A 27770-nucleotide genomic window follows, 5' to 3' on the forward strand; every position below is an offset into this window, starting at 1 on the left:
AAATTTCACACAATACTACTCATATAAGCAGTTGCAGATCCCAGAAATCACACCATCAGAACTACACAAAAAACGGCAATATTAGGAACAGCACACATACTGTGTCGATAGTTAACAGATACTTAGGTTTTTGGTTAAAACTTATATCTGTTATATAATACCAGTCAATGTTTTTATAATTTTGACTGTGCCTGGGGTTTTTGAACAACAAAATATTGTCAAATCAATTCTGACATGTGCTGACCCCTTTCAGGCTTTTCTAGCTAGAGAATATTCATCTTCCCTTCTTCGGGGGGGGGGGGGGCTGGGATGGTGCAGCTTGCCCAAGGCCACCCAGGCTGGCTGTACTCGCAGGAACGCCCAACCTCTGGCTCTGCCTAACTCACTGAGCTATCCAGCCAGCATTTTAATTACTTCATTTCTTCAGCAGGTGCCACATTGGAGATAAAACATGTTTCAACTAGTTTTCATCTTGCACTGGCAGAATTCACACAATGCTTAGGTGTGTGTGTGTGTGTGTCTGTCTGTCTGTCTCTGTGTGTGTGTGTGTGTGTTTGGTGACGGATGCATTGTGCCAGCCAGCACAGTAGGATGTAGGGCTTGTCCCATCTTGTCAAGTGGGTGCAGCTGAGAGATAGAACTTGAAATATTGGTCTCTGCTTGAAATATTCCACTCCAGGATGCTTTCATTCAAAGCACCCATCTTATCAGTCAAGCAGGAAATCTAATTACGAAGCAGAAAGTTTTGGTTGACATTCAGTAATGACAGGAATAGCAATAATAAAGTAAACCACTTATCCGTAGAATAACAGAAGTACTAATTAATGGTTGTTTGGGATTGTTGTGCTAACTCTAGTCGAGTTACTTATCTCTAGATCCCGCCTTCCAGTCATCCATCTGTTAGGGATTTACCAGCATTTGTCTGCCCGGAGTGCCTCTTAAAGGCCTGGTAGAGTTGGTGGCTTTGTGTACAGAAAGGGACGGATGGTAAGGCAAGAGTTTCCATTGCTTGCAGCAAAGGAAACAACAAGGTGTTAGCTCTAAAAGATGTCTTGAAAAATAGAGTAGGGACCCCTCCAGTCCTTTGCAACTTTTCAAACATTTATCTTCTCAAAGTGGCTGAAGCAAGGGAAATAAAACTACGTTGGCTGGTCTAAAGAGATTTCAGAGTTTAAAGTCATCATTCATACTTATCTTGTCTTCGGAAAAAGATCTTGTGAGATGGAATCTACCTTCTCAGTACTCTTTTCAGCCTCAATTTTAAAAACTTCATTAGAATTTAAATTTGTAAATTTAAATTTACAGCCACTCTGTGCTGTAAAAACAAAAACAAAAGAGAGAGAGAGAGAGAGAGCTATTATTGGCAGTTTGGGAGATGGCATTGAACACGATAGCTCAGCATATTCAACGAAGAATATTCATATCCATATCCAATGGCTGGATTGTTCAGTGCTCTAGGTATACAGCTGTGGAGTCAGAGGTTAGGAGTTCGATTCCCCACGGCGTCTCTTGGAGGAGGGCTGGGCTCTCTGATCCACAGGGTCCCAGCTCTGCAATTCTAAGATGATGATGATCATGATTGCAGTAAACCTATGTCTACTTTAAATGTGTGTCTGCCACAATCATGTGCAAATTGGAGAGGTACAGGTGCCATTTAAAATGCAAAAGTGTTTGTGCAGGCAAGAGATGCTGAGTTCCCACCTACCACAGGTCTTTTCCAGGCCCTTTTATCGTAAGTGGACTTGCATCTTATGTCAGAGCCCAGTTGAGGCGCAGAGGAACAGAGAATAACTACGGAGAAGACGTACCAGCTTTTTAGGAAGAAGTTCCAACAAGCACAGCGCTCTGCCACTTTACCCTCTGAAGGGTCACACTCCAAACCGCTTTATATGGAATTGTGGGGAGACCTGCCTTTAAACTTGTGTAGCACTTGGGCTTGGATTTCACTTGGGTGAAATTTAGCATTTTCCCAATGCGAGAAAACCTCCCCTTCTCTCTAGTTAGTACCATACTTGCCTCACTGCTGATGCAGCTCCGTATTGTGTTCTGAGGACTCAGAAAATGTGATATCCCATTAGCAAAATTGTTTGCTCAAGGGAAAGGCTTCTCGATCCTCTGCAGCAAAACTGAGCAGGATTTATTGCAAGGGCGAAGAGGGAGAGAGACATGAAAGCAAGAACAACAGGATCCTGAGCAATGTTGGCCTACTTGTGGCCAGAGAGACCCTGGAAGGAAAAGGATGATCTTGAGATAAGTGATGTGCTAAATCAGGTCATTTTAAACGACACCCTGATGCAAGAGAACCTTGTATAACTCCATGGACTGTGGATCTGTTTACACAGTAGAATTACACTGTTCTTTTAAATAAACAAACATGCCCTTTTATACATCACATGAAAGAAATGGATAATTCCTGTTTGCTTTTGGATATTTCACAGTTACTGCACTTTTTGGCAGGAAAAAGAGGGCATGGGAGGGAAAGAGGAGGCCTTACATCTGCAATGCTTAACTATGAAAAGCCCTGAACTTCCTAAAGTCAAAAGGTTGCTATCCGTTTGGGTAACAATACCCATGGAGAAAGTTAAAAAAAGGTATTGCCTCCGTCTTCCCCAGAACACTTTGAATACATGAAGTAAACCTCGGTGAATTTGAGAAGACCTGCATTCAAGTAAATGGCTCCAAACTAGATACTATCAGGTACCCCTAAGTTTTAACAGGGAAAAAAAATCACTTCCACTCATTTAAGCCCCATTGATTCCAAACAAATTAGTTTTAGTGCAAGAATGTGTGCCTCTGCTTTTGCAGATAATGGTTGCCGTGTTAGGTTTGACTATTTTCCCCCCCAGTGGGAGGAGGCCTTGATTATATGACAAGACCCACAATATGCTTGTGATTGTTCACCAAATATGTGGGTGTGCTGTTTGAACATTCTGCCAGGGGTCATGCCTCCGTTCCTCCTCTCTGCTGCCATGGGGAGAAGACGAGGTGGCTCAAGGCACAGCCGCTCTTGCGATGTGTGGTGGAAGGAGTCACTCAAGAGACAGAAGAGAGGAAGCAACTGGGATCACGAATCCACGCTGCAAGTCCCGGAGAGCAGCCTCCTAAACTCCTTGGCTGCAGAAATGGCCAGCTGTCATACAAATCAAAACGCCGAACATTCCAGCCCTCTGGTATTCCCGAGAGAAGCACAGAGGCTGCAGGAGGGACCCAAGCTGGGTTGAAGAATGCACATTTCTCACACCGGAAGTCTTGACTCCAAGATGCAGCCACACCTTGAAAAGGGGGTTGTCCACCAGCCTGTGACCTTACCTACACACCAGTCCATCGTGCCCATGGAACAATCTGTCTTTTGGCTCAATCCTTTCCCTGAGGCAACCGGCAGGATCTCCCCACCCACTGACATCACCTGGAAACCGAGCCCTGCCAGAAGACACGCTCCTTCCTGCTTTAGGTCTGCAGTCAGACTTAAGTCACACCAATGACTTGACTTGGGAATTTTTCTCCCAATGACTCAGACTTGACTTGCAAGTCACCTGCTCCCTTTTTTTCTGCGGGGGAAAAAAGCTTGTTTTTAAGAGAAACTCAGACTGAGGCATGGTACCAAAGACTCGAACTTCAGACTTGGACCCAACGTCCATGCCAGCTGCCTCGTGCATTCTGAGAGTGATCCCCAAAGTGAGCAAAGGCTCCCTGGAAGGAATCATAAGGACCCCTTCTCTCCATGTACTGGCTGAGGGATGCTGGGAGTTGTAGTCCCAACACAACCCCCACCCCACCCCCCATGCGCTTCTCAAAAACGACTTTCAAGTGTAATGTCTGCAAGTGATATGGAGGGAACATAAGTTACGCGCATCACACTGTTGAAATGTGCCCGGTAGATTCAGGATGTGACAGGCTTGATTAGAGGTTTGACAGCAAAAAGGGTGTTGGTCTGAAAAAGAATCATGAAAATGTCATATTTAAACCTACCAAGTCCTGCAAGCAGAGAAGGCAATTTCTCTTTGTGGCATGAATAATGCAGATAATGTTATTTGCATATCTGTTCACAATTTGCATTGCTTTTTGAAATGCAGCGTTATGAGGTATTAAAACACTGCATCGGTAATAAGGATCTCGGCTCCTTGGCCCGAACAGATTTGAAACGGAAAGTTGCTATTTTAGCCTGCACAGGAGTTGATATTTACATACAAGGCACGTTAACTACGAAAAACCCTTGATTTTTCCTGATTAGAACAGAGTTCTAAAAATAATGCTATATGTTCTGATTAATAGTGCTAATCAGAAAGCAAGCACCGGGGGTGGGGTGGTATATGCGTGCAAAGCCTCTTAAAAGGTAACTCGCTGTGCAAGTGGAAACAAGAAAAGGAAGATTCCTTCTCCAAAATCTTGAGCAGCCTTCTCTGGGGCCTCTTTGGACTCCAGAGGCACTGCTGTGTCTCTGTAATTGCGCCATGTTCGTCGTTACTTTGAAGATTTTTTTTTTTACACCGCATTAGCCTTATTTGTTATTCTACAAGTGCCACATTAAAAACGTGTTCTTTTGAAATTATTATTTTTTGCCTTTGAAAATACTTCTTTAAAAAAGAAGCAGCATGTTGTTATATATAACTGTTTGTTTGTTTATTAATTTAAAATATTTTTATCCCGCCTTTCTCCTTAAAAAGGACCCAAGACTGTTCATATCATTAAATAGATAATATTTAAAAGCTAAAACAGTGAACACACAAATATTAAAAAGAATTAAATAAGCATTATATTTAAAACAGCAAATAAAATCAATATTTAAAAATTTGAACCAATGTAGCACCACAATCCATTTAAAAATCCCTTTCAGATCACCAGTCATTCAGGGAAAGCCTGTCTGAAGAGCAAAGTCTTTGCCTGCTTGCAGGAGGACAGCCAAGATGGGGCTAGTCTGGCCTCCAGTGGGAGGGAGTTCCAAAGTCTGTGACCAGCCACAGAGAAGGCCCTCTTCCATGTCCCTACTAAACGCCCCTGTGAGGGTGGCAGGACCGAGAGGAAGGCTTCTCCTGATGATTTTAAAGCCCTCATAGAAGGAAAGGCCGTTTTTGCTTGGATCCAAGCCATTTAGGACTTCATAGGTTAAAACTAGCACTTTGAATTGTTCCCAGAAACATATAACAAGTAGATGTTTCACAGGATGATCAAACTGTAATGCTGGAAGAGGTCCTGCCCTTTGGGATATTGATAACAGATCCTTCCCCTCCTCTGTATCACCACCTTTCAATTATTTGAAAAGTGCTATCAGATCTCCCCTCCATCCTCTTTTCTCAAGGCTAAATACATGCCCAGTTCTTTCAGACTATCTTTACAGGGATTGGTTTCCAGTAATCTACAAGAACGAAGGCGCATCATTGTCAGATGCTTCAATTCCTTTAAGTTATAACTTCTCAGGGAATTGGATCTGGAAACTTTTAGTTCTCCAACAGTGCCACTCTAGACACATCCACTCAAAAGTAAGCCCCCCGGTGAAAATAAAAAGGAACTTTCTACCAGGTAATTGGGCAGGAGACCTGCCACAAGACTGGGGGCCTGTTGTCTATTCACCCTCCACCCTCTCCTGGAGGCGATCTATACTCATGCACGATTCATACCACTTTCCAAATTGGCACCGGATGGGGACATCGGCTGCCCAAGCAAGCCACACAACGGTTTTGCTTATCACTTACGATATGTAGATATCCACATAGAAGGTCTTCCCAAAGGGACTTCAAAAGCAGCTTCCAAAATATAAAGGCTGATCTATAATAAATCATTTAATTTAATAAGTAGCAGTCAAGCTGACGTTAAAAACAGCACTAGGACATCAGCTCCGCCCCAATGCTCAGCAGAACCAATAATACTTGATGAAACTGGAATATTTCCAATTCCTCAGGCTCAACTGGCAAGCTTCCCCAGGGCCATTTTGCCGGGCCAGATTGAATATAGGATTTCCCACCCTCCATTCTTTCACTGGTTTCAAATCACAGCTCCCCTTGAACCAAACTGGAGCCCTAAAAACATGCTTCCATCCTGAGACTTTAGCTGTCACTTGCTAACATAATGACACACAGAAAGTGGGTTGTTTCATGGCATGAATGGATGCTAAACCATTGCCCTAACTTTCAAACACATAATCTTTAACATTATTATTTTTAAAAAAACTTTTAAAAAGTCATTTTATAGCTTAATATATGGTTGAGTTCATATAGTCTTAATGATCCAGGTTCTTACGGAATCATAGATGTTGAAACCTACGGTAGTTCTTGACACAGTTTAGACCACCATCATCTCAAATCTGCACTACACTTATTGCTAGTAGAAGAAAAGGTAAATTTCTGCCACTACTCTCAATGATTTTCCTGTCCTGAAGAATATTGTACATTGGTAGCCATAGCCTTTTAGCAAATGCCACATTCGGTTCAACTTTCACCCTATTCTTGTTAGATTTTTCCTGGTGCCCTGAACCTGTTATTTACATGGGCACCTTTCTCTTTCTTTCTTTCTTTCAATCGTTCGTCTGATCCTTTGTGTCCATCCCTTAGTTTGGCTCCTACCCTCCGGGTCTTCTAGGTCTGTTTTGCTCTGTAGTTCACATAAATCTTTTAAACTAGAGCCCTTGGATTTAAGTTTGCAGGCAACTTAATCTCAAGGATCCTCAAAGGCACACTAATACATACAAAACAGTGTCTTCCAGCACCTTATAGACTAACAAGTTTTATTTGGTAATTCCGTAAGTTGCTTTAAGAGCTTTCTTGTATGGCTGCAGGGGATTAATTGTAGCTATCCTCACTGCCGGGCTCCGGATCTAAGCTATTACTTGCCCGTAACAGCCTTTTGCAGAAAACTGCGCTCACACCCTATTTTGGTCTGTGTGCGTTATGGCATTTTGTGGCTCTCAGAACATCACTTCTTTCTGTCATCCATATAAGAGACAGAAGTATTTATGGCCCTTCGCAATATCTGAGAGGTCAGTTTTTATTGGGAGGCCCTTACAATCAATATAGGAGGCAAACCAAAAGGGGAAGATGAAGGCAGGATGAATATTTTTTGTGTGTGAATAAAAATATGGATTTAATGCCACCCTCTGATTCACAGGTGTGTTGAGAACTACACAGGAGCTCGTTGTGGGGAAATTTTGCTCCCAAGCATCAAAAACCACGCAAGAGGCGAACTGTTTGCAGCCGTTTTGGCTTCTGTGGTCGTTCTGAGTGTCTTGGTAGCTGGAGCATTCTTCTTTCTCTGCAGGTAAAACATTTGTGTCTAGCACTTCACAGAAGTATTATAATGTCACTCATGTAATTGTAATCGTTAGCGCCTGAATGTTTCTCCGATAAAATATCTGTAATGAATACAAGTTCCCTCTGTATTAGCAAAGGCATGGTGTATTTCTCTTTAATTCTTCTAAAATAACAAAAAAAAATCATTATGCCAATTAGCCATAGTTATTATAATTGTTTTGTGTCACACTTCCATCTCCTATTAGCACCAACTCTCTTTCAGTAAGAGAGACCTGAATGAATTAAGGTATAACTTCGCTTTCACACTGCCAGCTTTTGAAAATTTTAGTCTCAGTACAGTAATTTGATAGGATAAAGCACTTCTGCATTCTATACTTAAATCTCTCTCTCTGAATCTCATTCCCTTAAAACTTCAAGGCAGGATAAACAAAAAAGCTGCTTCTCCGACTCTTCCACCAAGCCACCAAACCCAGTAGTAGAAGGAAACTGGTATTATCCTTGACATAGGTTTTCTGAAATGCTTCCTGGACCATTTCAGAATATTCTGCCTGGTTGCCTAGAAGAACGTTTCTTTGCGAAATTGATAGCTGTTAAAAGGATTGTTAAGAGTTGCATTTTGATTCATTGATTCATACATTTATGTAGGAACCAGACACAGACAATCTGGTCTGTTGTGCGCGAAGGCTGCGTTCTTTCCTCGCCTGTATCAACCAGCCACTTTATTGCTTTAATTTCCCACTTAGCAAAATTATCAAAGAGGCTGAGTCATGTAATCACACTGTGATGCCTAACACCCTTCTTTCAAAGCTCAAACTGCAGCGTGCGGATGGCGAAAAATTTAAAAGTATAATGATGTGGTCTCAGGACTGAATTTAGAGATGACCTTCTCCACCAATGTCTACAGTGTTCAGAAAAAGGGAATATGTGAGCAAGCCTTAACAATGCAATCCATGGATCCATTTCCAATAAATCGTTGGTTTAAGGCACTTTTGTCGACCTAAGAATGCAAGTTTCATTTGGTTGTGCGGTGTTGGAGACTTGGCAGTTCAAAAGGACCAGGAGACTATAGTAGCAAAAGCCACAAGTCCTAAATGCATGCTAGAATTTCACTCATTCCCCCCTTTTATTATTTTTCAAACTTTTTTCATTTCATTTTTCACTTCCTGGCAGAAGAGGCCACAGTCCACGGACCAGTTCGGTAGAGCGCGGGGACGGTCTGATTGAGAGAAATGGCAGTGACCCCTGTGACAGTGAGTGCTTTTTCTAAGCAGCATTTGTGCTGGAATTATTTAAAAACATAGACATAGAATTCTTGGTTGTTGTTTTTTTTAAAGACCTCTTTGCTTCTTTTCATAGATAACGGAATAGATATCTAAAGCAAGAAGAGATGGAACAGCAACAATCAAAGCACCCGTAGAAAAGCTTACACCATGTTGGAAGATATGGTAAGAAGACCGAAAAGAGAAGAGGTCCAAGACAAATAAATAGCTGTAGGCTGACAGGCGAAGAGGTCTCTCTCTCTACAGAGCTTAGCAGGATACACTTATATTAACAGGACACACCTCTATTGCCAATTGCATCAAAGGAAGAGACAATCTGTACAAAAATGTCTTACTGGTTGCATTTCCCCCAGCTGTTTCTAAAATGATTTCCCAATCTCTTTTCTATTTAATTATCTCATATGGCAAATATTGTTTGAATAACTGGTAAGTAAAATGAGGTAACAGCATTCTACCATGGGTTACTGGAAATCCCCGAAGTTATGAGGATGCCTACTTATTAAGCTTTGAATTTGTGCTTGTCCTTTGTTTTTTAAATGTACAGTAGCATGAAAAGTGAGTGAAGCATAGAATATGACAGGAACATATTTAGGCAGAGTAATTACCTTGTCTTTGGTATGCTTTCCTAGTATCGGGCAAAGACTTTGTTCCGATTCGGTTTCCCCTGTTCTGCCAAGATTTTCTTCTGTGGAGAATCTTACTGTGGAACATTTAAGCATTACCTTAAGTCTCAGAGTGCAGAGCCAGAAAGATTCCATTTCTACTACCCCATCGTCAAAACAACATGTTTTCCGTCTGCTTCCACAATATTTAGAGAAAAGCAGGGGTGGCTCACATTTTTTATACAAAAATGTACCATGCACGCGATTAGGTTTTACTCATGCTTGTACAAAGGGTTTTTCAGCTGATACAAGGGAGAGGGGAAGGGCATGGCTGAGCAACGTCTCTGACCAGGTGAGATTTAAGAAAAGCAGTAAGATGATTAAAAACATGGAGTTTTTGAAGAGATTTTTAGTACTTCTGAGTAGAGAAATTTTTATTTATTTATGTCATAACCAAAGTAGGAGGAGGTTTGTTGTCACAATATCTGAGCAGATTTGCAAACTAGCTTTAAAAGGCAGTATCATTTATATCGCTGCTGGAATTAATAAGGTCAAAAGTAGAGAACAGATGTGGCACTACTTAGATTTAAGTCCAATGGTTGCATTTCATGATGGACTGGTGAAAGATAAAGTCTTCAGAATGTACATTTTCCTTATCGGGCATCTTGTCATTTTCTTTTTAAGAAAGACTAACTGTACATTCTACCAGGGTGAACAAAGATATTACGGGATGAAGAATATATTCCACCAAAGGCCATCGGGTAGGCTTAGGTGGAGAAAAGACAAACACACTCCGATTGCGATGCATGAATTAAGCACGTATTGTCATGAAAAATTTGTTGCTTTTCCTGAACAGTGCTACCTAGTATTTATAATACCCAGCTCAATCTTCAAAAATGGGTTTATGGGCAAAACACCCAGATCAGCTGACTTACAAAGAGGGTTCTCTAAAGTTTTGATAGCTCATTTTTGCTGGTTCTGTGCTTTAGACTGTTTAGCCCTATTTGCTTATTTGGGTATTTACTGCTTTAATATAATGGAAAAACAAGATAGTATTTTAAAAGTTTTTCAAATCATCTTCTAATAAAACATTTTCTCATCCATATCATTATTCCCATATATTGTGAATGAAAATATTACACATATTTCACAAGACTAAATATATAAGCATCAATATGCATTGCTTATATTCTTGGGAATTATCAGGAACAGATTGTTAGAGGCATATGGAGTTGGTGAGAAATGGCTTAAAGCCAGCTTTAACTTCAATAGTTTATGTAGATAAAATGCTGCACACGGTACTGTTAGATGAATAGCTTCTATACTATGTTCATTAACAAGCAATACCAACAATATGTTTTATCAGGCACAGATGCTTTAAAAAAAGCCTTTGATTGTGTTGAATTGAACGTTCTGAAGGTTGAACACAAAGGGTCTTATACAGGAGTTTCAGCAAATTAAAAATTGCAGAGTTTTAACATACAGAGAAACACGACATAATAATTGTATACCATCAAGTTGATTCTATGACAATCCTTTTCAGGGTTTCCCAGATAGAAAGTCGCCAGGAGCAGTTTACCATTTTGTTTTTTTCAAGGGAGGGGGTGCCTGGGGACTGTGCAGCTTGCCCAAGGCCTCACAGGCTGGCTCTTCTTCTGGAACACTGAAGAATCCGGCTCCCAACATCTAGCTTCACAACCAGAAACTTCACCCTCTGAGCTATCAAAACAGGTATTATGCCAGTTACTCTTCTTTTTGAACTACAGTATATAGAGAGTTTGAACCTAGACCTTCACAATGCAGGGGTTAAAAAACAAAGTCAAACAACAAAATATTCCCATTTATAAATAAAGTATATCCTTCTTTCTTGAAGCACCTATTCTATGTCTCTCAGAAGAGCACTCAGAAGTTAAAATCAGCTGCTTGAGATAGGATCAGCCAGCTGTTAAGTTCAGACTAGGAAACCAATTTGTTTATTTTGGCTAAACATAAAAGTCCACTGGCTCCAAACACTAAATAACGCCCCATACATATTTAAATGTAGTTCTAGGGTATACATACTTACTGCAACTGGCCATTAGAGGGAGCCAGAGAAAAAGCAATGCATAGCATTTGAGACTTGCTTGTTTTTCAGCACCTACAGGAGAACGGGACTTCTGTTCCCCTGCGGATACCGCAATCCTACTGTACTTTTAAAGAATGGAAAGGCTTATTTAGAAATCTATTTTTCCTTCCAGCAAATGTACCTATGATTTTAAACTCACCCCAAACCTCAGATTTGGACTTCTTAAATGGTTCCTATAGTTACTAAAGTGCAAGAGTCTCACAAGGTAAAAAAGGAGGGAGTCCCGCTGATTATGTGTACATAATCTCTGATAAGGTTCTGAACAGCTCAGCATTTTTGAAAACAAAGCCATGATATAATTCACTGATAACAGATTTTAGTTCAGTGTATTAGATCCAGTAGAATACTGCCTTTGAAAATGGCAACCAAACAATCATATTTTTCTTCTATCTTTTTTTTAACAACTTACTGCCTGTCCACTTAATTTTGCAACAAGGAGGAAATACTCTATAAGGAATGGAATCTGTTGCCATACCAATCAAGAAGTTGGGGAAAAGGTCCCAAAGGATCCCGGATGATCAAATAAAATACTTGAGATTATTGTGGATCTCTCCCGTCAGAGAGCAGTTTTCAAAACCCATCCCATAAAAATTTTAAAAACACAGTTAAAAGGCACCATCAAATTACCTTCATTTTTGGCAACCCTATGTATTCATGACCTCCAAAAGTCCCTATTGTTAAAAGCTATGTTCAAGTCTTGCAAAAATCCATTGGCTTCCTTTACTGAGTCAACCCATCTTATGTTAAGTCTTTTTCTTTTCCTACCATAAACAACCTTTCCAGGGAATCTTGCCTTTTCATGACTGCAGGAATTTAATCCATTTAGGGAATAGTTTAGGCTTAGTTTCATGTAGAATCCAGATTTTTATTACATTAGTATCTTGCCTTCCCCCGCAATAACGTCAAGGCAGCATACACGTCTCACATCCTCCGCTCTTTATCCTCAAGTATCAGGCTGACAAAGTGCAATTGATTCAAATTTCCTACAGAGTTTAATGGCCAAGCAAGAATCTGAACGGTGGTCTTCCAATTCCAACAATCTAACCATCACATCATACTGGTATAAAGAAAGACAGACACTTATTTGTCTTTTGGGCAGTCCATGGTATCTATAAAACATTCCTTCAGTGCCTTTCCAACATATCTATGACAAAGGCATTTTTAAAATGCTGCTTATGTCTGCCTGGGGATTAATTTTATCAATTAAGTTGCATTCACTTGGCATTCTTTCTGCCCTCCAGCTTTACTGTGCTCAACGTTCTGCCGTATTTCTTGTTTTCCACAAGTGATGTTAAACCATAGTTATAGATGTAAGGTCCAAATCAACAGGATGCATTTCCAAAAAACACACACACGTGTGTTTAGAATTGAATTGTAGAGTCTTCTCTTGCAGCAGTGGATGATGGCTATTCTTCATGAATAGTGTTTGGAAGGAGAGAGATTCCCCAGGTAATATTCAAGATTAATACAGCAGAAGAGTTAGAAACCACCCAGCCAGTGACTGTAATTTATAACACAATCCAATTTAGCCCGTGACACTTTCCAGTACACAGTGTTTTCTGAGATAAGTCCTAAAGATTCCAGACGGCCATATTCCTTCAAAAAGACAGAAGACTTTAAAAAAAGGTGGAAGCATCTGAGAAATGGTTTCATGGTTCAGATTCAACAAGCCTTCACCATCCCATCTCAACACACAGGTGTTCTGAAGAACTCGGTTCAAACAGAGTGCTGTACGTCTTGCCACAGAGCAAACGACACTGTTACAGCTGTTCATGTGTTCATCCGGTGAGTAATTTAGTCAATGTGTCAAGTCTAATCCATGAACGTCATGCGGAAATAGTGATATTTCAATTCCAACGAGGAGTGGAGCAATAAGTCTAGTTTAAACCAACCACTACTTGAAATTTTATAAGTAACATCATTTCCCCCCCTCTATTTTAGACCTAACACTTGTTCAATTTTAAAGTTTCCGCATGGTGCAAAAGGACTCCCTTCCTCACCTAATTTAATCTTATACCAACTAGGAATGCTAATGATCATTTTTAGTCCAGGAAGTCTTTCAGCTGAAGGTGTGTACATTCTCTCACAATTTTGTTTAAAAAGTTTGACCTTAAAACAACCTCGCGACTCTGACCTACGTGTACAGCGAGAGGTTTTAAGACTGATTTGTTTTGGCTGAGCCCAGGTGGATAAGAACCATGACAGTGGTGTAACCATGGAGGAGGTCATCCTTTGTGTCGTATTCCCTGAGTATAAAATTCCCAGCCACAATTCGATCGCACCCTATCTCTCCGTTTCCAAAAAATCCAAACAGGGGGACGTTAGGAAAGAACTTCCTGAAAGCATCGGCTTCGAGATTAGGTTTGGTTTTGTAATACTGGTATCCCCTGCCAACACAGGCAAACATAAAGCCAAGGCTATTGTGTTCGGGGATGTTGGCGGCCTTGAGGCGCTGCATGGCTGCTTCGGCTGTCCTCTCGTCAATGACATCTTGATCTAACAGAACGGTCGCGCTCTGGATCTGGGCTCCGCTAAAAGCCAAGCCAATGACGCCGCAGGACTCAGCGGGCCGAGCGTTGCTGGAAAAGAAAGGGAAAACAGAACCAGGCTGAAAGGGGGGGGAGGGAGAATTGGTCGCAATAAAAATGCTTTTCATGAGAACAACAAAACAAAGTGATATATAAACGGCATGATTAAAACTCCCCTGCATAACACTCGCTGGAAAAGTCCTAAAAACCTCGTTTGCCACTGGCTTGTCCTGCACATCGACATCGCATACCAACAATAGACAGCTCTGCTTCCTCTGTCCAGGAGTCAGGATGGAAGGCACTCATCTCTCTGAACCCGAAAATCTAAGTCTTAAACAAAAATTCCTCCCACACACACAATGAAAACAATTTCTGGTTCTCAAGGATACAAGTTTGGAAAAGAGAAGGGGAAAAAAAACCTCAAAAGCAAGGGAGTCTAGGAAATAATTGGTTTCTCAGGAAGGCCCAGCTTTTGATTCACGCACTCTGTTGCTTCGCTGGGTTGCTAATTTGAGGATGGGAGAGCTGTACCTTAGAAATAAACTCAACCGATCTGTAGATACCTTGATGCAGCCGGCCTTCACCGTTATGTTTTCCATCCTTACCCCATTTTTCTTATCCTCTGTGAACTCCTTTTTATCACCCAAGTGTCATGTGAGGATTTACCCCAGATTTTGAGAAGTAAGACCTTTCGGCCTCTGACTCAAAGATGTCAAGAAACTGTTTTATAGGCGAGAAGGTTATTTGCCACACCTGTTTGCCATGCTTTCAGGATAATTAAGAATCTGAGCTAATTTTCATACAAGCATTTATCCTTGAGCGATCTTTGGGAATACGAAAGGCAGTATGCAAACATTTACTATAAATAAAATGAAATCTGCCTGGGATATATATTACAGTTTCAACTGTTTTTTTCTTTTTCTTTATGAGACATATATTCTTATTGGCTAAAAACCCCTGAAATATCTGTCTTTATTTTTGAAATCCATTATTAAGGGATGCAGAATTAAGAACATGTGCTTGGGAAGACATTATAGAATGGGAGTCAGTTCCACCCTGTAGAGGAGACTGGGTTGGTTTGTAGAATGTCTGGGGGAAAAGGGTGTGCTAAGAATACTGTAAGCTGGCTGGCTGGCAGAGAGGTTTAGGTGAAGCCAGAGGTTGGGAGTTTGATTCCCCACTGTGAGCCTTCAGGGAGAAGATCCAGCCTGGGTGGCTTTTCCCCCAGAAAAAGGGAAAGGTCAACCACGTCTACCTGGAAACCCCCAAAAAGAGTCGCCATCAGTCAGAATTGACTTGCAGGCACATTAAAAATACCACGACACTGCTTAATGCTAGTACAAAGTCACAAGGGTAACCCTGTTGTAACAAAAAACATGCAAAATTCTGGGAAATTACTGTGTGTGTATGAACGTGTCTCTTTATTTAAAAGGCTCAAGAGACTTGATCTCACCAGGATTCCAAGTGGGTGAAACCTCTGCATATTTTTCTTATAACTTCCTATACAGCTGTGATACGACCAGCATTTACCTGAAGCGATGCCTGCCTCCACAGCACTCTGAGTAAACAAAGCATCACAATACCGTTTTACTACAAAGGGATGCCTTGTTTTGACAAGTGTAAAGAACAGCACTCAATAGCTGGACAAATGTTTGACCTTGAAGACCACAGGCATGTAGGCTGCTGCTGCTACGACAACGGAGCCTGTGTCCTTGAGAGGTGGTGAGCGCTCCAACACTGGAGGCCTTCAAGAGAAAACTAGACAAATCTGCTTCGATTTGGATTTCTGCCTTGAACAGGGGGTTGGGCTGGATGACCTTCTAGACCCCTTCCAACTCCATGATTCCACTATGCAGAGGAAGAACACTTTATTCTTAAGCCATATGATTTTAAGAAGACCATATGCCTGACAGGGACTCACTGGACTAGAAGGGAGAAAATAGGCCTGCTGGTTTGATGTCCAAGGCCTCTTTTAAATTTAGAATGCCAAGAGGCCAAATGACACTTCATTCCACTGGGGAAAAAAAAAGAGGGGGGAAATAGATTGTTTACAGCGTCCAGGTGTGCCTGTTCTACATTTCTGCGAAAGGGAAGGTTAGACAAGTTAGCAACTGCCCAGAGAAGCTAGATCGGGGGCACATTTTGGTACAGCAGCCAGATCATCAGTTTATCTGATACAGCTCTCTCTCAGGCTGTTAAATACACTGCCTCTCTTTAAACAGTTCTCGGGATCTTTGAAACTATTGTAGCTGCTGGTGGAGATAGGAAACATAAAGTAATCTGGAATCTGAAGGGGTCAGTCCAGCTCTCACAACTGTACTCTTTTGCTTCTGGTACCCAGATCTCCCACTTCCAATATAGTGAATAAGGAAACCGCCTGTTCCACATGGACCAAGCAGATACAGCTTATGACACCAGTGACTGACAGAGAAATCACGGAGTCTCTGTGCCCATCCTGAAGAGCTGCCCTTGAATACTTATACAGAAATCACATGAAATACTTAAAAGCTAGTGGCCATCTCAGGGCCAGCTTCTTCATCTCTGACCAAGAAGTCTGCCATGCTGTGGGGCAAACGGCAGCTTCCAACACAGCAGCACTTCAGGATTTTGTCTGGCTTGCCGTAGGAAGCAAAACAACACGATTCATGTCAAAGGCTATTAGATTCATGAATTTGTGCCTCTATGAATCCTGGAATGCCCCCTTTGCCATTAAAAAAAGTATTACTGATCGTCAAAGCATGCAGGAAGCATGAAGGATGTCTCTCCTCCATGGCAGAGACTCCAACTCCTCTTTTTTTCCTTTTATACTTCTGATTGTAACTGCAGACAGCAACTGTAAACAGATTGTAACTGTAAGTCAGTAAAAATACCTTTTAAAATATGAAGTGCTAGTCATTGTGAAAAGGGGTGGGCTACTGGGACTTGAAGGTAGTCTTGCACACTTTCTCTGTGCAGTTGTTGTTTGTACCTGATACTTTGCTAACTACAAAAGGAACTAACGATGATCTCTAATCAGGTGGCCTGCAGCCCTCAAATACTTAGGCCAAAGAAAATGTTCTAGTTCCTGCATAAGGTGCATAATGACTCTGCTGTATTTTTACTGCAACAAACTAACTCTGTTGGAGTAGAAGGACTTCTGGCTGGATCCCTCGGGCTCTTCTTACTACTCACCTTCAACCACAGAGATTTGAGATACTGAGACTTTTTGGAAACCCAAGCAAACTGTGTAATGCTCCATCAAGTCTTGCCTTTAACTTAGACAGTGAAGAGCTAAGTGGATGCCTGAGAAATAAGAGTGCCCTGTCTCAAGATACCCACTTCTCTGACGTTAGAGATGTGAAGCTCTCCACGTGTCCTCCAGCCAAGATGATGCTTTTCTCATTCAACCGGTTGACGATCTGGTGCACAAATCGCGTTGCTCCTGGCTTCCAGGTATTCTCCCCAAACAGAAGAACCACTCTAAGATCTGGATTATTTTTCAGGCCTGAAAACAGAAATGGAAAGGAACTGGATTAATCTGTGTCCTCCTGCCTTCCGGCAAGAATAGTAACAGACAAGACAGCTCTACGTTTTCAGTGTTTGGCTGGGTCAGGCTGTGTTTTCTGTGTTAATTCTCCCTAAAGGGATGAAGGAACAGAGAACACATCTCAACGGCAGAAGTGTTTCTAAAGGCTTGTCATTACCGTGGGCCTCCGGCAGTTTCTGACCCTTCTGATCCTGGGGGCTTTCAGGTAAACCTATAATCTTCCATTTTGCTGGCCTTCAGCCTTGGCAATCCTTTTTAGTAGTTAAAACACGATACGTGCCAGAACACGCGACAACGGCAGCACAGGAAGCAGGGCCCCCTTCCTCTGCACGCGAGTCAACAGCACACCCAGCGTCTCTAAGGGACGCAGCCAGGAGAGGGCTTTGGAAATTCCACCAAGTTAAAAAAAGGCTCGTAAAAACAAGTTTGACAAGTTGCCCTTTGCAGTAGAGATGGTCCAAGCTGGATAACAAAGCAAGTATGCCCTTTCGTTTGCGCCGAATGTCCATCGGTGGCAAGATTCTTGTCTTTTTACTTTCTTTTCTTTTTTTTGGCCATGGCTGGTAGCTAGGAATGGGAGGACAGACTAGAAGGCCTGCTAAAACAAGGTTTTCCATGAAACAACTGTATGTTTAAAAGGTTCCTGCCCGGGGATGAATTAGTGCAATGCAGAATAGTTCAAAAACACCTGTCCAGAAAGCACCTTGAGGAAAGGAGGCTCAGGGGGAAAACAAGAGGTGGAACGGCTTTGTTTCAATTCCAAAACTTCCCTACAAGGCTGAATCGGACACCTTAAACCTTGCACAGGGCACAGAAAAGGACGTTTGTCGACTTCAGTGTCAAACAGATGAGAAGGGATAAAATGTGCCACTTCATCAAAGCCTTTCTTCCGAGTGGCCGATATCTTATACCCTAGACATCCTTTTAAAGGGCCTGCACCTATCGCTTCAGAGCAATATTGCTTGCTGCTAAATAGCTCCTCTGTTTAAAGAAAAACTTGCAAGTTTTTTTTTCCAAAATCTTCCTTCCTTAACCATTTTGCTCCTTCTTCTATTAAGACACAAGAATTGGGGAATAAATGTCACCCTACTTCTTTCAGAGATTTTTAAATAGACGGAAATACTTCCCACAAAGACTCTTCTCTTCCTTTGATAACAAACTGAACTTCCGACTGCAAGGGTCCAATCAATCTGAGACACAGAGGTTGCTCTCTCTGTTAAAAGCAGCCTCTCTCAGGAAGGACGACAAAGAAAAAAAATGTTTGCTTAAGTGAGTCATGCAAATACCTTGTTTTATCTCTAGTGAGGTTTTACTGGAATAAAATAAGTTTATTTTATTATGAGAAATGATCCAACTAGACTGTATATATACTTTTAGTACTTTAAAATTTTAACCTTTTGCAATCTGAGTGTTTGCTGTTGTTTTTGTTATCAGTTTTTGTTTATTTGAAATGGTCTGAAGACTTTTCAATAAATTACCTACCTACCTACCTACCCCTTTAGTAAGATAAGGCAGTTCTTTCACCCTTCATTCATGCTTTGTGACAGATTTAAATTCTCTTTGTAGCTGCATAATACAGAAGTTTGAGAACCTTTCTGACCCCAAAGAACACATTTAGTCTCAGACGGTGGTTGGCAGGGACCTCACCTCTGTGTACACACACAAACTCCCTCTCACACTCATCTCTTCAATCCATATATCTCTGTGTGCTCCTGCCCCACAACAGTTCAAACTGACAGCCATTTGTCTGCTGCAGAAAAGCCTTTCAGATTATTTTCTGTGCTATTTGGCACATGAAGACACCGCAGAAACAGACCTTGGCCAGGTTACACCCCAAAGATCTGTGGATTCACCAGGCAATGGCATGAATCCAGCTGCAACCCTTGTAAGTTATGGAACCGAGAGACACACACCCTGAGAACCCATAATGTTTCCTTCTGAAATAATGCAAATGGAAAATTCGGCAAGTCAAATTAAGCCTGCTGATCTTCGACGTACTGCTGTCACCTTAGCTGAACCATTACTTGCCTGCTTCAGCAAACTGGTTTTCATCAAGCGCTCGAGTCTTCAAATCTTTAAAGAAGTGGAAGGTCTGAATCTTTACACCATCAATCTTGGGGAACAATAATGCAAAGCCAGCTTCACCTTCTTCTATTTCCAGGGGGCGGTTGCTCTGAGATCCTATCGGGGTGACTAAAGAGGACAAGTTAAGAGAAGGTGAACATGAACACTGGTTTTAAGAGAGTTTTGTTGTTTCTAGTCCATCCTTGATGAGTCTTGCAATAGTCTTATTTTTCAAATATACAATATTGAGATCTCTGTGCACAAAACCCGAAAGAAATGTTAACCAGCTGATCAGAAACCCAATTAGAAGGAATGGCAGAGACTCAAGATGTGGGAAACATGAGCTTCATTCACTTTAAAACTCCCTGACATGGTTTGGCCAATCTACTATGTGCCCCTCTGTGGGGAATATATTTAAGTAAGTGCTCCTTAGTAAAGTCTGGAAACAGATTGCACAAGATCTCAATATACATGGCTGGATTAACGCCCACGAAAAAAGCCACAAAGTAAAAGACAAAGCACGCCCCGCTTTCTAGAAAATAAACAGAAACCATTTCCCCACCACACACAGAGACTCTGTTTCTTCCAAATGGGCATCCTGTACACAGAAGAGCCATCGCTCTGGTGCAGAGCACAACCCACTGAGATGGGGTGGATCATCTCAGCAGGACAAAGGTGTGGTTTTGGTTTTTTTTAAAGATTTGTTGGTGGTTCGAGAGCTGTACTTACAAGGGGCTGGCCTAAAGGACCTATGTTGAATTTCCAAAAATATATTAATGCAATCATTATGACACTGGGATTGTGTCAACTGAAGAGAGGTTGAACTAAAAAGTTTTAAAATGAAAAGATTCTTCATGCCCCCTAGAGGGCACAAGGAGATTTTCTTAGTGAGGCAAAACATATTTTAAAAAACAAAATTTGGGGGAGCTATAAAGAGGTGAGGAGAGTCCAACACAAGGGGTGCTGAATGCTGCATGTTAGCCTGCACACGGCCAAGCCCTGCCCTACAGCTTCTCCCCCATTTTCCAGAAAAAGAGGATTTCAGACAGCTTGGATGCCAAAAACATTGGACAGCGGCTGCCCGTCAGAGCATGCAAACCAGGTTAGCTGGGTGATGGCTGCATGTGGGCAAAAGAGGATTTTCTGCTTTCTCAGTCAAATCACACCGAGTGCAATGAAAAATACTTTTTTAAAAAAAGGAGAGAATCTAATAAATAGAAAATGCACAGAAACAACTATAAAGAAAGAGCTAAGGTGCAAAAAATACCCACACCCTGTTGACATTGGCTATTTCACATTAGGTGTTCAAGGTCACGCCAAAGTGACTCTGTCTTTTTCAAGGGAGCAGTGAAAGCCGAGTTGTACATATATCTAGCCACTAGGTTGGTTGGAGGTTTGGGAGGCTCACGGTCTGCACCAGAATCCTCTGCACAGAGCACAGACAAGGCCACAACAGACACACAGAGAGAGACAGAAAAACCAGGTCTGCCGAGAATTTTGGGAAAATAAACAACTTGCCTTTTTTTGTGTGTCAAATGGTGAAGGAGAAGGCCTGCGACTTATTATACCACAACTTCCAGAATTCCTGGCCAGCAGAGCTAGGGGTGAAGGCTTCTGGGAGTTTTAGTCCAAAAATATCCGGGGACCCAAGGTTGGGGAAACCACTGTTCTATAGGAAGGGTGCTTCCCCAACACAATACTGCTTTTGCTCAAAAGCCTGTGGGAAGTGTTTGAAGGGTTTGTGTAGTCAATCTGAATCACAGAAAAAACCTAGGATAACAGAACACCACCTCGTTTTAAGAAGGCAGAAGGATCTGTTTGCGAGTGTATACTAGCTGCCTAGAGTGGTCGCAAGTCCAGATAGGCGGGATAGAAATAAAATAAATAAATATTCAACTTATTACTATTCATTTCTCTTACCGACAACTCCGGGCGCTACGAGACCCAGCACTTGGCAACGTTTCGGCAGCAGCTTCTCCAACGCAGCAGCAATCTCTTTACTATTTCTTCTTCGGGCTGTAATTGCAAAGAAAGCCAATGTCTCCCAGTGCAAACAAGGTCACCAGGACAGTTGGGAACAATTTCTGTAGGAATGGCAGGACTTTCCTGGAAGGAAGCTAAGCTGCTCAGAAGTGTTAACGGCTGGGTGACCTCTCCATCTTTCCCATGGCGGTTTTCCAGGAGTTTGAAAAAGTGAATCAGGTGATGCTAACACCCTGAGGACAGAAAAGGCACCAGGACTGAACCCTGTTTTCTTGAGAACGCGGTCACAAAATCTGACACCTCCAAGATCATAATCCCCACAATGAATGGGGTCCTGGTCCATTCTGTTCAAAGTATCTTCAGGGTCTCACAGAGTCCCCCCCCCTCCTGTTTCTGAACCAGGAGAAAGCTGGGGCTCCGAAGAAGCTTGCAAAGCAGCAGGCACTCTCCCTGCTTTGGAAGCGTTTCCACACCTCCGTGCGTTCACAGCCTCCTCCACCCACACTTTTCCAGAGCTAAAGGGAAAGGGGTTGGCCTTCTTCCTGTCGAGACTCTGAGCAGTTCACAACAGAGGCAAGGCATGGCATCCTTCAGAAGGCTGGTGACGAGCACAGATTCTGACTAGCACCAAGGTCCCACACAATACACCAACCTCTTCCATAGTATCTGCTATTGGAAATCCAGCATGGCATTCACTGGACTGGACTGCAGTTCTGTCATGCTGATAGTCCCTTGTCTTCTGGTCCCCCCCAGGGACAGCAAACAGGGTAAGCAAGGCAGAACAATACCCCCCCCCATCTTTACCTTTCTTCTGTCCATGACCGCGGCTCTCTTCATGTCCACAGAAAGTCTCTGCATCTGCTACGTACAACACCGTCTGGGGCAGGACCTGAACCTTCTGTAAAATAAAAGTCATGATTGATGAGAACAGCCCTTGGAAACAGCATATACAGGAAAACCTTTTTTCCTGAGAAGAGCACACTTTCCCAGGAAGAGCTGCAGAAGGTGAATTCCTGAATTCCTTTAGTTTCTCACTCAGACACACTGGAAGGCAGAACATCATATGCTGGGCTCACAAAAGATCATCCGATTTTTCATAGGAGTAACACAGTCTATTTAACTGAACCATTCCCTCTCAGAAAAACAAACTCACTTTTGAGAAGAATGGCAAGGCATTAATGAGCTTCACAATTATAGCAGGAGCCCTGTATCCATGGCGGATTATTTCCAAGCCCTCCACAGATGCTGAAAACTGCTGATAATAGTGAACTGGTTATACATAGCATGGTAAAAGAAAAAAAGTTCAGAAAAAAATTATTTCACATGTATTACCAGACCTGGCAACTAGAAAGGAGCCAGAGACCATGTTATGTATAAATGCATCATGAAAATATGTATTTCTAGTCCCCCCCTTTTAAAATTTTTAATATTTTCAGAATGTGGATAAGTGAAAATGCAGATAGCAATCCCGCTGACACAGCAGTCCCACTGTATAATTTAACAGCCACCATTCTGTTTATAATTCTACAAATATTATGTACTGAACACAGAGGCTTTATCTCTCTCTCTCTCTCTCTCAAAACTTGGTAACTCAGCACAATGATTTACACCAGCATTCCTAAACCTACTGGCCCCCCAAATGTAATGAACTACAATTCCCATTATCCACAAAGAGGACGACCAATTCTAAGGTAGGCTAATCTAGAATGTGTTCTTCAACAGTTAAGGCACAACATTATAGAAAGATACCATTATGGGTAGCTCCATTAGAAGCGTTCTCTGACCCAGCAAGAACATCTGAAGGGACAAACGGGAGGTATGCCGAGATATTAGATAGTGATTTTAATCAAAAAAACAAAGATGAACTGGCAGAACAGAGTATTATCTTAGATTGGTGGTCAATAAACTTGTTGAAATCAAGATATGTAAAAGATAAACTCAGAAAGACAGAATACCTTTGGACAAGGGGTTGCTGGACTCAGAGGAAAAATTGATTAAAGGTTTATATAATACTTTAATGGAGCAAAAAAAAATGGAAGGATTGCATGGCAAAATGGGCTTAAAATATAGGACATAATATAGAACCAAGTGCCTGGTCACAAATTTGGGAACGAAATATTTAAATGACTACATCTATAAATCTAAAAGAAAATATATACAAAGTGTTTTACAGATGGCATGTAACACCAGAGAAATTAACAAATATGTATAAATATGTTTCTAAGTAGTGTTGAAAATGTGAAAAGAAAGCAGGGAGTGTCTATCCTATGTGGTGGATGTGCCATAGGGCCAAGGACTTCTGGAAAAATGATTCATGAATAAGAGAAAATTTTGGGGGTTAAAATTGCTTTGACACCAGAAATTTTCTTATTGAACATATTACCAGCTACACTCAGAAAAAAAAGCTTCCTTGACCTTACACCTGATATCTGCAGCTAGAATTGTCTATGCCAGTAAGCAGAAGACTACAAAGGTGCCAACAAAGAAAGAATTTATTGAGAAGATTTTGGAACTAGCAGAAATGGGTATTTTGACAGATACACTAAATCAGTGGTTCTTAACCTTTGTTACTCGGATGTTTTTGAACTGCAACTCCCAGAAACCCCAGCCAGCATAGTTGGTGTTGAAGGCTTCTGGGAGTTGCAGTCCAAAACTCCTGAGTAACCCAAGGCTAAGAACCAGTGCACTAAATGATAGACTGGATAATAATAAATGGGAACGTCTTTACACCTGGATGAAATCTATACCGGTTAAAGTAGATTAGATTAATATTATGTTAGAGAGCAAAAGATAAGATGAAATGAATGGAACATATTGTAATAAATCACTACGGTTGCAACATACAGAAAAGTAGAAAAAATACAATAAAAATATTTATTTAAAAAAATAGAATGTGCTCTTCAGTTAAGGGTTCAGCAAGCTTATTCCTAGGTAGACAGAGTGGAGCCTATGATCTCATGCCTTTTAGGCACCAACATCTCGGTTCTAACACTGCTGCCTATACCGCAAGAAATGAATGCAAAAGGTCAGCTTCTCCCAAACTACAAACCCTTTAAAAAACATCTGAGCCTATCACCCAAACTAGCAAGTTATGGGTTTCAGCATGATATGTATCCTGGTATCTGAAGCAAACCTGGCTGGAGAGCTGAGCAAGGTGAAGCACCTGACTGAGGAAACCAAGGACTGGGAATTCAATTTCCTGCTCTGCTTCTCTGGAAACCAGCTACCCGATGTGGCCTTGAGCGAGCTACACAGTCCTAGAGTTCCCCCCAGAAGAAGGCAATGGGAAACTATTTCTGACAACTTTATACCTAGAAAATACAGCGGTGCCTCGCACAAGGAGCGCCCTGTAGAGCGATGAATTTGCTCTACGGGAACGTTTTTTCGATCGCTAATGCGATTGCAGAGTGACGTCCCCAATGGGCGAAAATCGCAGAGCGAAGGTCGGTAAGCGGTTTGCTTACCGACCTTCGCTTTGCGACCCGCCGATCAGCTGTTCCGCAGTTACAAAATGGCCGCCGGAAGCCCCAAAATGGCCGCGCACAGCGTTTTCGCGCCCTCGTTAAGCGAGGGGAAGGCGCGAAAATGGCTGCCGGCCATAGAGGAACATCTCTGTACGGTGAGTAAATCAGCTGATTGGAACGCATTAAACTAAGTTTAATGCATTCCAATGGCTTTTTTCTTTCCGTACAGCGATGTTTCATACAGCGAGGGTTAATCCGGAATGGGTTAACCTCGTTGTGCAAGGCACCACTGTAGTGAGACGAGTCACTATAAGTCAGAATCAACTGGACAGGATGCAGTTATTACTATTGCCCGAAACCAAAAGTATAGAGTTGCTCAAGAACAAACAGGGAGGTTGCCTTTGAATTTTAAGGGGCAACAGTAATACATACATGGTGTTTCTAAGATTTCTAAAAATTTGTATACATGTCCAAATATATACAGTACCTCAAGCTCTTCTGCTAATGCATGGACCAGAGCGTGGCTATCCGATGGCCCCGATTCTACAGCAGAGACCCAGGCGACGCTCTGTTGAGTTCTGAGGATTCTCCGGGAACACTCCCTCCACAACCGGCACACGCTAGGACACAAACAAAATCAGGATCGCTTCAAACAAGGGACCCAACCATCTCTTTAGAATAGCTGGATAAACGGATGGAACTCCCGTAGCTTTGCGTATTAAGTTGCAACCAGATTAGGGCCACTGAATCCACGGCACTGCTCAAGGAGTTGACTTACCAAATCCTCACACAATTAGTCCTACTCTAATTGTGACTTACTTTAGGCAACAAGATTTTTTAAAATAAATTTTTAAAAAATTAATCTTGGCAGCCAGGAAAATAAGACACAAGGCACGTCGCTCTCCTCTTCTCAAAAGGATGCAGGGTGATCTCGGGCAAGGGCTGTGTTAGAAATGCCGTTTAGGTCTTTCTTCAGCTTCCTGAAGACACAAGTTGCTTGAGGAGTCTGCGAAGACTATTGGGGCAAAGAGCAAGGAAGAGTGTGGGTTGCTCTTGTGCAAAGCCAGAGCAGTTACACACACACACACACACAAAACCCACCACAAAAACGAAAACGCTGGCAGCCCCTTCAAGAGGAACAAATGCATTTCAGAGAGAATGTGCATGGGATACAACCCATTTCTTTCAGACGCATGAATCAGAAATTCACGATCAAGGGCGCGTCCACCACAAAACAAGCTTGTTAAATCTTCCTTTTCTGCCGTTGTTGAAGCAGACCAGCGCGGGTCCCTCCCTCAAACCTGTATGAGGAGGTTTCCTTTTCTGTTTGTTTATCTCGTTAGCACAAACGAGTGCAAAGAAAGAAGAATACAAAGAAAAAGAAGGCAAAAATTGAAACTCTTTTGAACTCAAAATATACAATAAACATCAAGCGCACCCCCTCGACCACCAGGGATTGAGTCAACCTTTTACTTCATACGCAGTGCCCTGTTTCTCTCCAAAAGTAAAGTGACTCTTGGTCTGGAGCGTTTCCTTTGCCTTTCTCAAGGACATGTGCCAAAAAAATAAAATAGATCTTTAAACAATTTACATTCAATATTTCTTTCCAGATATTCAGTTCACATGTTAATATATCCTTCACAGCCACCTTCGACATTTCCTTATACCGTTCCTTCATGGTAAGAATCCTATCGTTGCTCATGCAGTTCCTTGCAAAGGAACTTGCCGCCGTTACCAGAACAGTAACTATTTCTAATTCCTCCCCCCCCCCAAGTTTAAATTGGTGTTTCTAACTAAACATGTTTAACAGCCACCTTTTACGAGGTGGTTTCCAAAAGCCAGGCCACCATTACAGGCCTCCGCGACCCCCGGCCATAAGCCAGGCGAGGGTCCCGTCTGCCCGCCCGCCGCTCCGCGAGTCCCAGCCGTCCGTTCCCCTCCACGCCCAGGCCAGGCCCCTGAGACCCGCTCTCACCAGGCCGCCCTCAGCAGGGCCTTGGTCGGCAGGAAGCCCAGGACCCGCTCCACCACCTCCGCCAGGTTACTCAGCACGTAGCACCCTTTCGGGTCGGGCTCCATAGCAACCGCAGGCCTCTCGTCGGTCGCCGAGCAACCGGCACAGGCCAAAGGCGGAAGGGGGAAAGCACCCCAAAGCCGGAAGCCTGGACGCCTTCCAAGTACGTCATCGGTACTCGACAACCATAGAGGCGAGCGGGAAGACTGTCTCCGCCGAATCAATGGCCGTGAGACCCTAAAGCCGGCGCCATTGGTCGAGGCGCTATGACGGCAGCCGCCTTCTGCCGCTTTGCATCTCGGGGGCGAGCTCTCTCTGTAGACGCTGGGACCGGAAACGGTCGGTGGAAGACCGGAAGTCCGACGAACGTCGTGCTACCTTTTATATCTCTATCGTCACACTCTGCGGTCAATGGTTATGGGAGTAATGGCTCTTAAAAAAAAAGGCGAAGGAAAGGATGAGATGAATGGGGTGGAGCTCGAAGTGACGAACCAAGGAACGGAGCTTTGGGACGTTACTTTAAAAAAAATGGGATTACAGCTCCCATAATCCCCCACACGGAGTGGGGGAGTATGGGATTTGTAGTCGAAAAAAAGTATCTTGGGGGTCGGTATAGATGAGGACCAGCTATAAGAAAAGCGAACTTCATATTAGGAGGAATTAGGAAAATAATGAAAAAAAAAGTGTGAACATTGCAACGTCCTCCAAACTCCGGTGCTGAGGACACTGTGTAGTTTTGATGACTCAAAATGGGCGTTGCGGGCAGAGGAAGATTGCCAAAATGGCCAAGCAAAAGGGGCTTTCTACTAGGGGCTTTCATGATTAAGGATGGGCTACTCTCTGGGGACCCCCCAGCTTTGGGTTGTAGGTCGTGAGCAAGGGGTGTAATGTAATTATGGATGGCATGAGAAAGGGGGCAAAGGCTGGCATTTCTTCCATAAAT

General features: G+C 42.5%; 2 protein-coding genes across 6 annotated transcripts in view; one reads left to right on the plus strand and one right to left on the minus strand.

Annotated features, from left to right (window-relative positions):
• The window catches only part of NRG4 (neuregulin 4), an 81581-nt gene extending 71355 nt beyond the window's left edge, over window positions 1-10226 (plus strand). For 3 of the 5 annotated variants that reach the window (XM_020808076.3, XM_078380941.1, XM_078380943.1), the window contains 3 exons: window positions 7099-7248; window positions 8412-8491; window positions 8598-8769. In XM_020808076.3, coding sequence (XP_020663735.1) covers window positions 7099-7248; window positions 8412-8491; window positions 8598-8617 — 250 coding nt within the window. In that variant the 3' untranslated portion in view covers window positions 8618-8769. Of the gene's footprint in view, window positions 1-7098; window positions 7249-8411; window positions 8492-8597 lie in introns of all 5 variants that reach the window. The other 2 variants (XM_020808072.3, XM_078380942.1) reach the window with 1 other exon arrangement.
• A 1991-nt stretch (window positions 10227-12217) lies between these two features.
• Window positions 12218-26991, minus strand: FBXO22 (F-box protein 22). Its single transcript, XM_020808082.3, has 7 exons — window positions 26789-26991; window positions 25301-25433; window positions 22154-22247; window positions 21287-21382; window positions 19331-19495; window positions 17095-17260; window positions 12218-13827 (listed from the first exon to the last, which is right to left on the minus strand). The coding sequence occupies exons 1-7, from the start codon at window positions 26890-26892 to the stop codon at window positions 13404-13406; spliced, it is 1182 nt and encodes a 393-aa protein (XP_020663741.3). The 5' UTR covers window positions 26893-26991; the 3' UTR covers window positions 12218-13403.
• Window positions 26992-27770: the final 779 nt, after the last annotated feature.

Source organism: Pogona vitticeps, chromosome 12 (genome assembly GCF_051106095.1).
Source record: "Pogona vitticeps strain Pit_001003342236 chromosome 12, PviZW2.1, whole genome shotgun sequence".
Classification (NCBI taxonomy): domain Eukaryota; kingdom Metazoa; phylum Chordata; class Lepidosauria; order Squamata; family Agamidae; genus Pogona; species Pogona vitticeps.